The sequence below is a fragment of the Hermetia illucens genome, chromosome 6, assembly GCF_905115235.1.
Source record: "Hermetia illucens chromosome 6, iHerIll2.2.curated.20191125, whole genome shotgun sequence".
In the NCBI taxonomy this organism is placed as follows: Eukaryota; Metazoa; Arthropoda; class Insecta; order Diptera; family Stratiomyidae; genus Hermetia; species Hermetia illucens.
In genome coordinates, this window is record NC_051854.1 from 35,497,422 (window position 1) to 35,515,830 (window position 18,409).

The 18,409-nt window shown below is 38.9% G+C and overlaps 1 protein-coding gene across 12 annotated transcripts in view; it reads right to left on the bottom strand.

The window, feature by feature from the left end:
• The window catches only part of LOC119660224 (GTP-binding protein RAD), a 41,493-nt gene extending 26,299 nt beyond the window's left edge, over positions 1-15,194 (bottom strand). The window contains exons 1-2 of one of the 12 annotated variants that reach the window (XM_038068672.1): positions 15,099-15,194; positions 427-724 (exon numbers count right to left, since the gene is read on the bottom strand). In XM_038068672.1, the coding sequence (XP_037924600.1) occupies positions 427-624 (198 nt within the window). In that variant the 5' untranslated portion in view covers positions 625-724; positions 15,099-15,194. Of the gene's footprint in view, positions 1-426; positions 729-14,680; positions 14,796-14,842 lie in introns of those variants that run through there. The other 11 variants (XM_038068669.1, XM_038068665.1, XM_038068666.1 and 8 more) reach the window with 11 other exon arrangements.
• Positions 15,195-18,409: the final 3,215 nt, after the last annotated feature.

An 18,409-nucleotide genomic window follows, 5' to 3' on the forward strand; every position in this document is an offset into this window, starting at 1 on the left:
ACCTCTATGCACGTCCTGGGACAGTGTCCGGCACTTGTGCAAAGTAGGTCGATACATCTGGGAGAACACTTAATACCAGATGCAAAACTGAAACATCTGGAAGTGGAGAACATACTAAAGTTCCTAACGGTTACAGGCCTGCTTGAGATACTATGATCAACAGGTACACTATAACCAGTAAAAGGGGCACAATAGTTCTTCAAGGACGCGGTGCGACTTTTCCTTAACAGAATAATAATAATAACCATATCGAAACAGCAGAAATTAGGAAGAAAACGTTTTCCTCTATAAGTTTAGTAAAAGTTTTGATATACAAGGAGAGTTTTTATCCATTTTACAACCCACAATAGTAATTTTCTAGAATGTATAATAGGATAAACCCCATAAAATAAACCGTAACTAATTCTTCATTTAAAAGTTACTTACCGACCGGGCTCCTGTAATACGAGCACTTTGAGTCCTTGTTGCTGGTCTCCGTCTCTTGTATCCTGGCGTTCCATTTTCAGGGGTGTTGCTTCCAGATGGAGTATTTATAACCGCTTCTAAACTCCCACTAACAGGAGCACAAATCGAGGCACTGCGCGTTTTACCATGCGACCGATAACTAAACACATCATCACCCATTTTCAGTTACACTTTCAATCTTACTGATCCGAGTAATTTTATATTGCACTATAAATTGTTATTTTACTTGGAAACTTGGTTGCAAATATAAAAATAATTTCTACCTGACGAAAATAAGAGCGAAAATAAAAGAAATGAAACTGACGTCTAATCCATCTTCAGCGCTTTCATGGGATCCTTGATATTAAAGATTAATTCGGACCAACGCGACAATGATAAACTATGAGTTTTAGTGCACAGAAGAGAACACATTTTCATAATAAATGGCTAGAAATGAAAATGGTTTTTGAATATTGCAGAACTACGATGAAGTATTCGTGCCGAAACTGCCGGGTTTCACTACTACCGCAATCTGTTTTCACATCTCCACCCTCTAATAACGCGCCTAGTTGATTCCCATTAACCCTAAAATAGCCCATCAAGTAAAATATGTATATTTGCTAGTATTGAACACCTTCCTTCGAATTCAAACTATGACCTAGATACATAAATGTATAATATATGTGTGTCTCCATTAAACGCCCTATTGAATAAAAGTAAGTTCCGACTAAAACTCCATTTGCAAGAAAAAAACACACACGTTGCATTTGTTGGCCTGAAGGATCTGACACATATGGAAACTCCTCGGAGTCCATTTGTTCTTCTCATAGTCCCCTTTGCCGTTACATAGTATCTGTTCTTTATTGTATTTCTTCCACTTCCTGCCAGTTATCAGAAACTTGTCAAGCAAACCCACCCGAGAAGATATTGATAAGATGGGAACAATATGACTTATATTTGCAAGCAAACTTGCCTTGTTGTTATAATAAACTTGGGATTTTCTCTGGGACTTAACAAAAGCACAGTTTCCCAGCCTATTTATAGTCTAATGAAAGTTTTTATTCATTTAGTTATTTAGATTTATTTGAAATCTTCCCCAAATTTTGAAATCATTTGAGGAAAATTAAGCTTGCAAGCCTAGAATATTTTATTGATTAGAATCAAGGAAGAATCGGTGAGTTTTTCGCAAACTTGATTTCATCCCTTCATTAACGCACCAAAAATAAGCTCTATTGTGACCTTATTCCGTAATGCGAGGAATGGTTGGATACTCCCACAACGGATATGTTTCGAATCGTGTTCTTGTTGAACAGGTTGAAAATTGTGCATAATTTAAAGTCGACTATAATCATTGCCAAAAGATTAAACACTGTCAAAATATATCAGCTTACAGTTTTCTGGCTCATAAATAAATATGGGGGCAACTTTCCTGCAGGTTTTGAAGGATTTTGAAGGGAGATCGTCTATGACGAAGATTCTATTTGAGTTTCTTTTTGATATTGGATTATTATACTTCACAATTTTATTTTTTTATTGTAAAAACTATTTATCGTGTTCATCTCAATTGAGCTGATTGTTTTCTCATTGGAATTTGCTTTACAAAATTTACCAAGTTGCCGCAGATGTTCAATCAGACTTGAAGCTATTAATAACTTTGTACGTTTTATATGGAGTTGGAGTCCTAAAAACGAATACTGGTACTCTTTGATTGATCTGCGTTTTGCACAATATCAAAAGCAAGACTAGTTTCATCAATAGTTTAACGTAGTATTTGCAATAAGAGGGAATTTGCCTTTGCGCGTAAAAAAGCTCTACATTGATGGAAGGAATATTGAGGTCGTTAATTAATTGCATTAACAGGACTAAAAACGTTATTCTTTCCAAAGTTTGAAATCTACTTATCTCAACATCAACACCAAGCTTAAGCAGGTCCCCGATAATATTTATTCTATGCTGCCATATGGAAGTGGCCCTGTGAGTTGGGTTTTAAGAATACATTCAAAGTATTCTCCGCTTATAGAATAAGAATTTACGGGCTAGCAACCTGCATAATTCGAAATTTTACTGCTACCGAAATATTAAGAACCAATCGGATAGCGACTGTCCTCAGGGTTACGACCTTTGGCCATCGTAAATGAATAATGATTGGCACGGTGTTGGTGACGGTTTCGACAATGGCAAAAAATTTCTAGACTTTATAAGCTTTAGCCAAGCTAACTCCTGAACTATAAACCACTGGCTCGGAAAATCAGAGAAGTTTGGCATCTCGAGCGGATGGTTGTAGTTCCCATAATATTGTCAGCTACAGTTATTGTACCTAAATCCCTAACGGCTTCCCTTGATGTCCTGGAACTCTCACACAGTCTGGTTCAAACCAAGCAGAAATATACCATTCTGCATACGTGCTCGATGTTGCGGAGAGTTCTCGACGGATTCTCCCATTGACCTACCACTAGCCACTACCACCAGCGCCCCTTTTTAATTTAAGTAGGTAGGATCGTCTGAACCTAAATGCTTGGCACTTAGTGCTAATATTAGGTAAAATTCGGCATCTGCCGAGATAGTGACAACTCGAAAATAATAATAATCGTTGGCGCAATAATCCAATTGCATCAGGGCCTTGAAATGTTTTAGAATACTTCATTCAAGACTACAGGATTACAGTACCCTGTAGGAAAGAGATTTGAACCGCAATCTTCCGTACGCAGCCTTTTGCTCTAACCACTCAGCTATCCGGACACAGTAATATGTTATTATTAATTTTATTTGAGTAAATATCCGAATGGGATGCATGTTGAGGTCTAGATTTCGTATCGCTTCATCATTATGATTTAGATTTGCCGGCTGGACAGGTTCTGGAAACGAAACCTACTTCATATCAAGAGGCCCCGATTTTGAGTGCCCACTTTCCTATATTTTTATATCAAAAATAAGTTTCAAGCCGTTCTGTGAAAAAATGGCACCCATTCTTGAATTCAACTTAAAATGGTACCACTTGCTATATATAAAGGCATTCACAGGTCGCATCTTCTCATCAAGTCTCGGGACAATTCGTTTAGCCATTTTCAAGTAAATCGGGCATAACCGACAGACAGACATTGAATAGATTTTAATAAGGTTTTGTTTTACATGTTGTTTTACAAATCTTAAAAATGTAATAAAGGTTAAATAATTTCCATTTCCTTTCGCCTCAAAAATTTGTTCGTCGGATAGGCAAAAATTCAAATTCCAAAAACTACTGAGTACTACTGAGTATTGGCGTAGTATCTGAAAATATGCATCCAATTTCAGATTTCAACAGCGTTAGACGATGACCAACAGTCAACTATAGAAGAGGTCCAATCTGTTTACAAACGTAATGAAGGTCCTGGAGATGTAGCGTGATTGGCTGCCATGTAGGCATAATTCTAAGCGCCTCTTCCGACACAGACTGATTTGGCGACTACAATCAGCACCCCGCTTTGGTAAGCACAACAATACTGGTACATATATACTGAGTGCAGACTCAGCGTTCATACCAGTAGATACCACCCTCGAATTTGAAAGAGCAGCTATCCGACAAGGAGCTCTGCTTGAACATATTCCATTTCAATACAAACAAACCAACCACCTCCAAATTACACTTAATTGTTGCCTCTTCCGATAGTGAATTTTTCGGACCTTCTTAAGAGCACTTTTCAAAGTTTGGATGCAAAAAGTAGAATGTTTTACGGTTTAAGAAATGAAGGAGTATATTATAATATCTGAGTGAAATTATGCGGTGTTTCCAACGATTAATTATTTGAAATAATAAAACTTGTTGTTTCTTTTTCGTTGGTGTGGATATTTATTCTTGCAAATACCGATATTTCGGGAACCTTGTTTCTTTTTCGTTGGTGTGGATATTTATTTTTGCAAATACCGATATTTCGGGAACCACTTGTTCCCTTCATCAGTGTTAACAAGTTGAAACTTGGAACAAGTGGTTCCCGAAATATCGGTATTTGCAAGAATAAATATCCACACCAACGAAAAAGAAACAACAAGTTTTATTATTTCAATATTATAATAGTTAGAATTTTTTTTCATTTAAAAGATAAAGAATAAAACAAAATAAAAAAAAATATGTATATTTGGTTGTTGTTGTTGTTGTAAACAAATTGCCTTTTTCGTGACTTGATCCGTCTTCTATTACGTTTTTGGTTAAATGGTGAAGTAACATAGGAGAAATGAATGGTTTCCAGATAAACACGTCCAAAGTTTGAGAAAATATTTGCCACCATTCGGAATAGGAAACTTTGATAAATTTAAATGGTATTAGGTACTGATAAGAAGAGCAAAATAGATACTTTCGTAGCAATACATATATACGGTGGTCAAAAAAAGTTTGCCAACAACGGTGAGAAACATAACTGAATACACGGGCACTGGAAAAAGGAAGAAAATTAAAAGCAAAATGACACAGTAATAAGAAAATGAAAACAAAGTCTAAATTGACAATCAAAAAAGTATGTCAACATAAGAGAAATATTAGTATGCTATGTTGGTGATGGAGACGGTCCTCCTGGGATTAACTCCTCTCCATCTGCACATACAGATGCAGGCAAGGAGGGCAATATTCAGGATGGCCGGGAGTATTAGTGAGGCGGGGAACTGCCTAAACCAAAGGAAGATTGATATTCTTTCTAGGCGGTATCTCGAATTACCGATACCAAGGGATAACATGACAACGAGGTTTCACTTCGATAAGAAGTTTGAAACACGTTGGAGTGACAAGGAAAACTGCAAAAGCGTGGCTGGGACAGAAGGCTTAAACCAGCAACTGATTACTTGGTACACTGACGGATCCCTCACAGCAGAGAAAGCGGGTGTCGGTGTTATTGGTCCAAGGAAAATGTACTTCGAACCAATGGGTAAGTACACTAGCATATTCCAGGCGGAAATATACGCCATAGATAGATGTGTCCCCTTTAATCTCCAAAGGAACTACAGGGGGTAGAACATTGCTATTCTCACCGACAGCCAAGCAGCGATCAAGGCACTTAGGTCCAACCAGGTGAACTCTAAACTGGTTTGGGAATGCCTTGAGAGACTGAATACACTCGGCTCGTCCAACAAGGTCTGGATACTCTGGGCAATGAGGCATCGGACTAATTAGCCAAGAAGAGAGCAGGAATGCCTTTACACCGGCTAGAATCCTTCTGTAGAATCGGAAACGGTTTCATGGCTATCATATTAAGAAATGAAGAAGAACCGTTGAGGGAACTGGGCAGACCTATCAGGAATAGAGCTTATTGGGGGATACAAACCCATGCGCACAAAGGATTACTTAAACCTCACCAAAAAGAACCTCCGAATCATAGTGAGAATTCTCACTGGTCAGTGTCGGCTAAACTATCACCTAGAGAAGCTAGGAAGTCTACAGACACTGCCTGCAGGTTTTGTGCGGAGTGTGATGAAACCTCTATGCACGTCCTGGGACACTGTCCGGCACTTGCGCAAAGTATTTCGAGCTATCTGGGAGAACACTTAATCCCAGATGCAAAATTGAAAGACCTGGAAGTAAGGAATATACTAAAGTTCCTGACGGTTATAGGCTTGCTTGAGATACTATGATTAATAGGTATACTATAACCAGCAAAAGGGACACAATAGTTCTTTAAGGACGTGATGCGATTTTCTCTTAACAGAATAATAATAATAATGTTGGTGATGAGGTTTTCCAATCGATAGGTAATACCGATAATGGTACAACACAACAAAGCACCGTTGCATGAGACAATTGATACCGTTTATGTGAAATTGTTACCCAAATGACCGCGTAAAATAACAAAAGGTGAAAGATTTCGCTTAAATCCCGTGATACTTCAAAATTGCAGAATTATTGCTTATGAGACCAATCACTGTTTAGAAAATACTCCGGGCTTTTAGAAACGAGTATAGGATTGACATGAAACCGCGCTCTGGTCGACTTGAAAAACTGTACGTTGCAAGACAAACGAATTATCCTTCGAAAAGTTCAGTGTAATCCTAAAGTAAGTGCGGAACAGGTTAGTCGGGAGTTCACCGAAACGTATTGGAAACAAATTTCGGGTCAAACAATTAGAAACCTGTTGAGAAGTACCGGTTTTAATTCCCGATTCGCTCGCAGTGAATCATACATCTCCTGAGTGATTAAGAAAAAGCGCTTCGAGTTTGCAGAAAAGTATATCTCGAAGGACGAAACTTTTTGGAGAACGGTTATCTTCTGTGACGAGTCCAAATTCAATTTGTTCGTTAGCGACGGGAAGGTAAAAGTCTGGCGAAAATCAAACACTGAATTTAATGAGAAAAATGTGAATGTGAACATTAAACATGGTGACGGAAATGTCATAGTTTGGGGTTGTTTCGCGGCATCTTAGACTCGTTTCAGCTTTACCATGATAACGATCCGAAACATAAAGCGTATGCAACCCGGGCATTGCTCCTTTACTACTGTCTTAAAGTATTAGCCACGCTTCCCCAATCACTGGATCTCAATCCCATTGAAAACCTATGGGACCAATTGTATCGCAATATTTGTCCGATTGACCTTATTATTTGTAGTGTTGACATACTTTTTAAGGTTTTGTGTAAACACAAAACCTTATTAAAATCGGTTTACCGTCTGTCTGTCTGTCTGTCCGTCACACGCATTTTTCTCGGAGACGGTTGTAGCGATTGAAACCAAATTTGGTAGAAAGATGGGAACTGTGAACGCTCATGCATATAGTGAGTTACATCGTTTTACGTCGAATTTAAGGGGGGGGTCCCCATACATGCAAAAGGGGGGTGTAAATTTTTTTTTCATCAAATATAGTCATGTGGGGTATCAAATTAAAGGTCTCGGTTAGTACTTTTCGAAGCCGGTCTTAGTTTTGACTTTTGTTGAAAAGGTGGGGCGTGCGGGGGGTTGAAAGTGGTCATTTTTTTAACGAACCCATTCTCAGAAACTACCCAACCGAAAAATCTGAAAAAAATCAGGGGGCTGTCACTATCTAGTGCCTAGGCTCCGAAATACCCTCCATACTGATACCTGTCAAAATAAAGTTAATAATAGTACATTACTAGAATTTTTAGTAATTGACAGGAAAACCCCCTTTAAGTTCACTCTAGAATCACAAAATTTTGCAGCAATGTAGGCTACAGCATAGAGCATGATTCTGTCAAATTTGGTGAAAATCGCACTATTACTAACAAAGTTATTCTAGGTCAAAACTGTCGCTTCTCTGCAAATTCAAGACTATGAATGTAAATATTACTTGAAAGTGGAAATTTTCACACATTATATGCATATTTTACGTGCTACATGCTAATGGGACAAATGCACACTCAAATCTCTTTATAAAGGGAATACACAAAACCTTTCATACCTGAAGCGCTGAGCTTCCGGTTTCCCGACTTGTTTTGACTGTGAAATTGGATTTTCTTTCATTTTCCTACGGCTGTGCTAATTTGATTCACTTTTCTCAATTTTTTTTTGTACATGTGTATTGAATAAATTTTCTTTTGTATGTTAGAACCCACTCTGGCATAATAAACGCATTGTTTCCCTACATTTCCCCTCGTGTTCATTTTATTGGGGGTTGTTGATAAACTTTTTTTGACCGCTGTATATCATCAGCAAGTACTAACTACTCAATGTGAAAAATAATAAGTAAAATTCAGAAATCTATTCAAACGGCAATACTCATTAAAAAGGACGCCCTACTACATATCGTTTGTTCCCACGTCGGCCGAAATGAGAGCAAAGTACAATTTACACGGTTTATTTCGGATCAATCATCCATGATGCACATCCAACATGTGAACATGAGCAATGTAAATTCGCCTTTGAAGGTCCCTTATCTGGTATGGACACCGCTCTGATAAATAGTCGAATGTTTTGCGATGGAATACAGAAGAGAATGTAACTCCTCCAACGCGAATCCACAGTGGGTAAACAATCAAAGGAGGCGGTACATATATGCGTAACGCTCACGTTAGCGTTCACAACAATTAAACTGCTTGCTGCAAACTATTAATACATACACCCAAACTCTGACTAATATCTGAGTGTTATCTGTACGTTTATCATCTGTGTCGAAAATTACTCGCTTTGCTGATATTTACTGATATTCCTGCTATGAATAGTATCGAAAACGGGCAATGCGTAGACCAACTCATCAACTCTAGTTCATTAGCAAAACCGGAAAATGTTTGGCCCTTGCTTTTAGATTAGATTGTAAATTATCCTTCTCTCAGTTTGCGTTCCAGCGTGATATTAAATCACTGCAGACTACATGTCTCAAATCATGAGTGAGGACTATAGTATATATGATAAAACGAGCTATTATGGCCCATTCCAAACGAAACGCTACATTTCTCTGTACTTGACTTTCTGAAATCACCATTATAACATGGTGCACTGATTGTTAAATACATAAACGCTGAGTGAAATCGACCTTAATGAGGTCTATCGTCCCTGAGGGGAAAGGGAGCTCCAGTTCACGCGACATTGGCGATAGCGATAGCAAATTGCATCCACTTTAGTGCGAATAAGATTAATTGTGGAGAATCTAGGAGGCTAGCGAATCACGCAGTTAGTCGCTACATTTCTGAAGAACGGACGCATAGGAATATTCTTCTGCAACTCTTTTGTAAGGAGTTGAGTTACCAATGACTTCAATGACTTATTTTACACAAAAAGATTACATTTGTAAACGTAACCTAATGAAGCTTCCTTTCATGGTCCACTTGAATATATTGAATGAAAATGATCCTTGCAGTTACTTTTACTTCTACAACAGGTAGCAAACATACATTAACTGAAGTTTTGCCCTGCGGGAACCACAAAGAGGCCATCCACTCTTAATTGTACGTCAGCAACATATGACAAGCGTAGAGATTCCGTGAAACTCTGAACTCCTTTTCAAAGGAAATTGGCTCTAACTTGATTATATGCCTTATACATATTTGCGAGGAAAGTTATTCTGTACAGGATTGGCAAAATTGAACGAAATTTCTCCATAGCATCCTCTATTTTCTACTAAAATAGTGCAGTTTATATAAGATGCATAGCAAGAGCAAGCAATTTTGTGATGCAATTACTTTCTGTTATTAATATTACTTGTTAAACTTATTGGAGAAAATAAATTATTATTTATATTAGTAAATTAAAGGTATATTAATTTTATGATATATATTAATATAATTTCTTGAAGAATGCCTTCAAGCAGAATTTTCTCCAAAATCTGGTTGATATAAACTACATCGTCCTTAAGGGGGTCATCCCGTGTGTCGGGTTGGAGAAATCCATGTTTTTTTTTGCATGAATTGTATCTATATATAGTAGAGAGTATGTGGGCAAAGGGATTTTCCGATATTCCGAGTCGTTCAGAAATTACAGTGTTAAACAGGTAATGAGTTTGCAGCCGCGGCTAGAGTACTCGATGAGAAAGAGCATCGAATCTTTTTTTACCTGTTAGTTTTTTACCTGACCCTTATAAATTCAAGCACAGGTATAAATATAAAAAGATGGAAAACCAATCAATTGTCTAAACTTATTTGATGTTTGGAATAAAAAGGATAATCCAGTCTAGAGTGAGCACTAAAAGGCTTTCAAGCTATACTCAGTTATATTTTGTTGTAAATATTGTGCTGTTTGTGTGTTCAGTGATTTTTTTAAATGGATCGTAGGAAGGGAGATCGCATTACCGTTCAACGTCATGCTCGCACTAAAAAACGAGTATTTCATGGGAATCGATAGTTATCAGAGAAGAAAAAGGACTTCGCATCAACATCAAAGAAACTTTTAGCAAGCATGAACATGGATGTTCCAATTGCGGCAAGTTTTGTATATTGTATATTGGATTTTGCTGGAGTTTTCTCCGGTATTTCTGCAAATAATAAAATATACGTAGTAGTAAAAAAGGAATGCGTAGGACATGTCGAGAAAGGAATGGGAACGCGGCTTAGAAATGCAAAGAAGAATCACAAAGACATTGGTGGAAAAGGGGCTGGAAAACTTACTGATGAGGTTATTAACGACTTCACTAAATTTTTTGTGCTAGCTATTCGTCGGCACGCAAATTCGATAGAAGGAATGAAGCAAGAAATTTGGGCAACTTTCTTCCCTAAATGTTCTACAGGCGAAAATCCTCAGCATCAAAATTGTCCATCAGGCGAGGACAGTTGGTGCAAATGGCGCAAAGCGAAAGCTAAAGGAGAACTGGATAGTTTCCACCACGAAAAGGCACCTTCGACTAAAGAAGTTCAAACAGTCATCAAACCAATCTACGAAGATTTGTCACGAGATGATCTCTTAAACAGATGTTTAGGAGCAGAGACCCAGAATAACAATGAGTCGTTAAATACATAGATCTGGACTTTCACTCCTAAACACCTTCATTCTGAGGCCAAGGTCGTAGAAATAGCCACTTTTCTGGCTGTAATTATTTTCAATGAAAGATTCAATGCCATTCTCAAAATCTTAGTGACAATGGGATGTCAAGTTGGTCACATATGCAAGGTTTATGTCGACCGCCGTAATGAAGCGCGAATTTGACGGTCCGAACGACGATCGACTAACCTCGCTAAAAGAGCCAGAATTGAAACCAGAGAGCAACAATCGGCCTTACAAGACTTTTTTAAAGAAACAGAGGGTACTCTCTATAGACCAAGTATAGTAGATTAATGATGAGTTAAAATTTTACTGTTGATAATCACATTTAAATTTTCAAATGCGTTTTTCTCGAAACTGCATCTTGAAAATCGGCTGCCATCATAGCTCAAAATCTATCCAACCAAATTCTTTGAAATTTTCATGACTTCTTTAATACATATTTCTACGGTCCGCAAACTAGGATAATTGCAATCGGACTGGTCGTTTTTTTTTTTATTTTTTTTATTCATAAAAAAAGCCGTAAAAAAACAACAAAATCCAAAAAATTAAGTTCTAAAGCCCACCAAAAATTTACCTTTCAATATTTTCTAATTATCCTAATTTGCGGACAGTGGAATATTGTCCACATTAAAATATCGTTTAGTTTTTTTTCCTTGGATGAATACAGCACCCTCCAGCGTGGCAGCAGAAAAGCACCTTTTTTTTGGAGATGGGTGCATAAATTGACACGTATTCCAAAAACCAGCTACGATATTGAGCTGAGAAATTTACCACATATACTAGAGATATCAATAAATATCATCATCATCATCAACGGCGCAACAACCGGTATCCGGTCTAGGCGTGCCTTAATTAGGAACTCCAAACATCCCGGTTTTGTGCCGAGGTCCACCAATTCGATATCCCTAAAAGCTGTCTGGCAGGGTCTGCCTCGTCTTCTTTTTCTACCATAGATATTGCCCTTATAGACTTTCCGGGTGGGATCATCCTCATCCATACGGATTAAGTGACCCGCCCACCGTAACCTATTGAGCCGGATTTTATCCACCACCGGACGGTCATGATATCGCTCATAGATTTCGTCATTGTGTAGGCTACGGAATCGTCCATCCTCATGTAGGGGGCCAAAAATTCTTCGGAGGATTCTTCTCTCGAACGCGGCCAAGAGTTCGAAATTTTTCTTGCTAAGAACCCAAGTTTCCGATGAATACATGAGGACTGGCAAGATCATAGTCTTGTACAGTAAGAGCTTTGACCCTATGGTGAGACGTTTCGAACGGAACAGTCTTTGTAAGCTGAAATAGGCTCTGTTGGCTGACAACATCCGTGCGCGGATTTCATCATCGTAGTTGTTATCGGTTGTGATTTTCGACCCTAGATAGGAGAAATTGTCAACGGTCTCAAGGTTGTATTCTCCTATCCTTATTCTTCTTCGTGTTTGTGTTTGACCAGTGCGGTTTAATGTTGTTGGTTGATTCGTCTTCGGTGCTGACATTGCCACCATATATTTTGTCTTGCCTTCATTGATGTGCAGCCCAAGATCTCGCGCCAATCACCGCCTGCTCGATCTGGATGAAGGCAGTTTGTACGTCTCGGGTGGTTCTTCCCATGATGTCGATATCGTCAGCATAGGCCAGTAGTTGGGTGGACTTAAAGAGGATCGTACCCCTTGCATTTACCTCAGCATCACGGATCACTTTCTCGAGGGCGAGGTTAAAGAGGACGCATTATAGCGCATCCCCTTGTCGTAGACCGTTGTTGATGTCGAAAGGTCTTGAGAGTGATCCTGCTGCTTTTATCTGGCCTCGCACATTGGTCAGGGTCAGCCTAATCAGTCTTATTAATTTCGTCGGGATACCGAATTCTCTCATGGCCGTGTACAGTTTTACCCTGGCTATGCTATCATAGGCGGCTTTAAAGTTGATGAACAGATGGTGCAACTGGTGTCCATATTCCAACAGTTTTTCCGTCGCTTGCCGCAGAGAGAAAATCTGATCTGTTGCTGATTTGCCTGGAGTGAAGCCTCTTTGGTATGGGCCAATGATGTTCTGAGCATATGGGGCTATCCGGCCTAGCAAGATAGTGGAGGATATCTTATAGATGGTACTCAGCAACGTGATACCTCTATAATTGCTGCACAGTGTGATATCTCCCTTTTTAATGTATGAGACCAATAATAATGCCTCGTTGCCAATCGTCAGGCATTGATTCGCTGTCCCATACCTTGAGCACAAGTTGATGAACCACTTGGTGTAACTGGTCGCCTCCATATTTAACCAATTCGGCTGTAATTCCATCGGCTCCTGACGACTTATAATTTTTTAGCCGATGAATTACACGGACTGTTTCTCCTAAACTTGGTGGTGGCAGTATTTGTCCGTCGTCTTCAGTTGGCGGGACCTCCAACTCGCCGATGTTCTGGTTGTTCAGTAGCTCATCAAAGCACTCAACCCATCGCTCTAATATGCCCATTCTGTCGGAAATCAGATTTCCCTCTTTGTCTCGGCAGGATGAACATCGAAGTGTATAAGGCTTCATCCTGCTGATTTGTTGGGAAAACTTCCGCGCCTGGTGTCATTGCTCCCTGTACTTTTCTAGTTCACAGACTTGTTGGTTCTCCCAGGCTTCCTTTTTCCGTCTGTGAAGTCGCTTCTCCGCTCGACAGAGTTCGTGATAAGTCTCTGCGCGTGCCCGCGTTCTTTGAGAATGCAACATTATTCGGTATACGGCATTCTTCCGTTCCGTTGCTAGCTTACATTCATCGTCAAACCAGCCGTTCCGACTCCTTTTGCGGCTGAGGCCAAATATGTTTGTGGCCGTATCCATGATAACGTTCTTCAGGTGATTGTGAAGATCATTTGTTGATGCTACATCTGCAGGTCCTCTGTTGACTGCGATTATTGCGGCATCCATTTCCCTCTTATAGGTGTCAATAAACATATGGTGAAAAAATCACGTTTCTATCTTTATTCAGTCCTCCAAAATAATTTTTCAAAAAAAGACGAAAAAAACAGCCTTCACACGGGATGACCCCCTTAAAATAAATTTAATTGCGCTTATATAGCCTGATAGGCTGCATTTCTTTGAGGAATGCGGGGCTTCCGCTTCCATAAAACCCGTGAAAACTATTACATAGAGAAAGGAGAACTCGAAAAGAACGATCAGCGAACGCCAAGCAGCCTAATAATAGTACGTAGGAGACATTTAATCTAAATTTCACTATTGGCTTTTCATCTGAATTCATCCTACGAGAATGAGGCGAAACACGGGATCTCAATTTTGTTGGACACCGAACGTTACCGGTTCAATCTTTAATATAAACTTACAGAGAGACATATATACACATTTGTATAAATGTATACGTATCTTAAATCATAACCAAAGATAAATACCAGGTCGTTCTCATCGAAAGTTACAATTAATTTTGAGTTGGCCAAACTACGCATGCGGAATCCCAACATCCGTCAGCTTAAAACAATGATTTTAATAGATCAATATTTATACTGATCATTCCTCTCCGAAGGCAGCCGAATTATTCGAGAACCTTTGAAAATATTTTTAGAACAGCACAAATGGTGGCAAAATCAGATCTCGTAGCAAGAGAAGCACGCGAAGCACGAGTAGCAAACTTTCAAATGAAATGAATAATTTTCATTTTCCTTTGCTTTGATTTGTACTTTTACTCAAGTATCGGCAACTATGTTTGTATACATTATGTTCTGGTGATGATAAATGGCTTCAGGGAATAAATTGCTGGCAACGTCTTCAACACGTATAAATTTATCAAGGAAATGAACTTTAAATGGAAAATTCGCACAGCGAATTTCTGGTCAATCAGAATGCAAGGAGAAGTACACGGTATCCTGTAAGGCAAGTAATCACTGCACTCCCGTGATGCTCTTATTTTTTGAAATACATATGCCCAGGGGGATGTATTTTCGCATATCCAACACTTTCACTCGCGTAAATTATATATTTATATCAACATTGAACTGCTCCGGATAACACGAAACACACATTTATACATACAGCAGACCCTATGTGGTTTGCATGTAATTGCACAACACAACGTTTCTACGGCAAATAAAGGGGTCAACATCCAAATATATATGCGAAAACTACGTCTGAACTATTCCAAATATCGAATCGCTTTACAAGGAACTTCGGTTCCGCGCCAAATCCCACAAAGAACATTGATCCTCACGAATGGAAAACGACCAGCAACCAAACATTTCCGCACCGACTCTCGCACGACTGCTTGTCAAAAATTCACCTAAAAAACCTAATGAAGCGGACACATCTCGCAGGATCTAAAGTTGCCAGTTTACTGTCGTTGTATTACACAAGGTAGCTAATATATCCACCATTCCCCCATGCCATGTAGATTCCTTGTCCAATGCAATATCCACATAATTTGGAAATGTGGAAAACGTATGACGTCACCATTTACATATACGTTAACAAGGGAAATTTCCCCACGAGTACATAGCATCTATTTTTGGAGGCATCTTTGCTTCGGATCTAGTTGGATTTGTTTTCGAAGCAGTCTCCCGACTTGGGCTGTATTTTCCAGATTTTCTTAGAGGAAAAGTATGCAAAATTTGTCTCATTGCGTTCAGCTCGCAGATATGAATGTATTTCACAGGTGATTTCGAATGCATCTATATTGATTTTCTTCTTCTGTAGTTTTCAAGATAATCTTATCTCTGTTTGTCCTTCTGACTGCTTGCCACAATCCAACGCCAGCCAAGTGCTTACAGCTGCAACGAAAAAAAACATCAACCATATTTGGAAAAAGTTGTGTAGTTTGAAGAAAATTTAGAAGTTATAGGCAAATGAGGAAACTTAAAACTTCTGCTTTTAATTTTTAACTGGCGATTGACTATAAGATGAAATTACAATCAGAACAAGTTGGATTACCGGAACCTGGACGCTTCAGTTATAAAGGTTTTTTGTTCGTCTTATATGAAGTACTTTCTATGCACATTTTTCTTTTCGCAGATAGTTGCAAATTCAAAATATTCCTTAAATGTATGTACATATTTGAGGAGTAAATATTATGCTCATCCTATAAACACATTGTCGATTACGCACATACCTATCTAAACTGATAGCACAAGCCCCTACCCTGTGGAGTAGCATGACCGAAAGCGGCTGCAAGTGGCATTTTGCTTTTTAAGGTTTTGTGTGAAAACCAATGTGCGAAAGGGAATGGGGGCAATTTTTTTTCATAGAATATGGTTATGTAGGATATCAAACGAAAGGTCTCAATCGGTACTTCCCTATATTGGGTGAAACGCAGGGGAGTAAGGACTCAAAATGTAAACCCCAAAAAATGAAACAGGACTCGTTCTGAAAATCTATCCAACTGATAAATTTCAAAAGAAAAAAAAAGTAATGCGTCGATATAAAATCTAACCCTCTAACCCTGGGATGTATTTCCATTACGATTTCTGCTCAAATAAAATTAATAATGCCGTATAACTATATTTTAGAAATTCACCCGAAAAGTTAAGTTCATGCTACTAAGTATGGCATTAGTATAAGTGATAAAAAAAAGTTTGAAGGCAGAGGAACGATTATTAACAAAGATAAAAAAGACCAAAATTTTGTATTCCACGTGAATTTATTCTACTCCAAGACGTGTACGACGTTATCATCATATAACGTGAACTCACATGAACGCAGGGCGCATTTTAGTTTCCATTTCTTCACTAGTTTGCATAACAACTCGACCCGCTCCGCACTTCAGTAGATGTTGGGCTCAGGACCACTCATCCGTAAACAAAAAGTTATTGTATTAGCTGAAACCAGTCTAGGTGCCAACCTGGCGGGTTCGAACAATAATATATACCCTTGCCGGAATTAGAATTAAACAAAAATAGAGCAAATACCACCTGTAGCTGGTTTCGGTCACGCTGCTTCTCAGGGGGGATATGACCGCCTTCACACTGCGACTGAAACCGGCAAGTCACAAATATTTTTTCCGGATAGTGCTCCATCCAGATGGATATATATCTATATTAGTAACAGCAGTATTCAACTTTTGTTATATAGGTATGTGCATATATATATATATATATATTTGTACTCATCAGTATGCATTAGTAGACAATATTTGCTTAGAATGAGCATAATACTTATGTCTTCAATAAGTGCAGATATCTGAAAGTTTAAAAGTGTTTATGTGAAGGAATATTTTGAATTTGTAGCTAACTGCGAAAAAAATATAGAATAGAAATAGAAAGTTTCTCATATAAAATGAACACAAAACGTTTATACCCAAAGCATCCAGCTTCCGCTATTCCAACTTGTTTATTTAATTAAAACCCCCACAAGGGTATAATAGTCCTAAACCGCGCGGTTTGCACCTAGACTTATTTCAGCTAATACTAGCCCTAATCTGACCTAAGCACGCCGAAGAATAGAACTGTTACCCAATAACCATCTCCACTCCGCCTTGTGGAACCGCCATCGGATATTATACCATCACTGCACTAAGTTGCTGTATAAAGCTGGATCTCCCTCCTCCTATTCATGGTGCACTTCCCTAGCCTCCTCTGTTGGATAGATCCGATCATGAGTTAATCGCATCCCTATTCTCTTGGCATGCAAGCATTTCCGCACCACATTTTCCAGTACACACCAGCAACTTACCTAGAATTTCCTCCGTCGTTTCGTTCATAAATCTCGGCCGGTGGAAGAATATGTTCTCCAGATCGTCCAATCAAGTGAAGAATGAGGGGGGTTGATTTTGCACATTTGCATTTGTCTGTAGTAACCCCGAATGTAATATGGAGTCAAAGGTTGATTTATAATCGATATAGCCTGTTGAGATATCTCGTTTTTGGAGGAAAGCCTGTTTTACCGCTACCGTATCGATTATAAGTTGTTCTTTACTTCCTCGGGAGCCTTTTGTATGTCCTTTGTGCTTCTTAGCTATCAAATATGAACATCAAGATGTTTTGAGTTGTTCACGCAGAGAACGACGGGATTAGTCCCGCAAAATCTACATAAAGCGATAGAGAAGCAGAAAGCGGCCACCCTTGTAACTTGTGCTATAGCCCGACGAGTCTTGTCCGGTAAAAGTCTGGCCCAGTGGGCTACAGTCTTGATTCACACTGTCTTCCATTTAAAATCTGTCTCTGCAGATTAGAACCACCGCGTCACTGCTTGCGACAATCCGGGGTGTAGCAATACATTTTCGCATGGTCGCACACACTGTGTTGAAACGCATCGTTGCTGTGATGCGGATCTTTGTCTGTTGTCTTCAGCCCATGCTTAGGATGGTCGCTCCTCGTCCCTTTTGGGCGGGAAGATTGTGGGGCTTTTATATATCTATTTCAGGGCTTTGCTTCCCCTCATTCTCAGCCCACACCACGGCTCTGATATTTATTCATTTCCACTATACATGCAACTACTGGATTTTCGGGCCCCTGTTTCAACCAGGAGAACATTATTTTCTATATCGCCGAAACGTACATTGAAATGTTCTTTTAAGTTGAGACTTAAATTGTTTATAGACTTATAGCAAGTTATTTCCAACATGTATTTTTCTGTTTCTCTATAAGTCTACAATGTAAT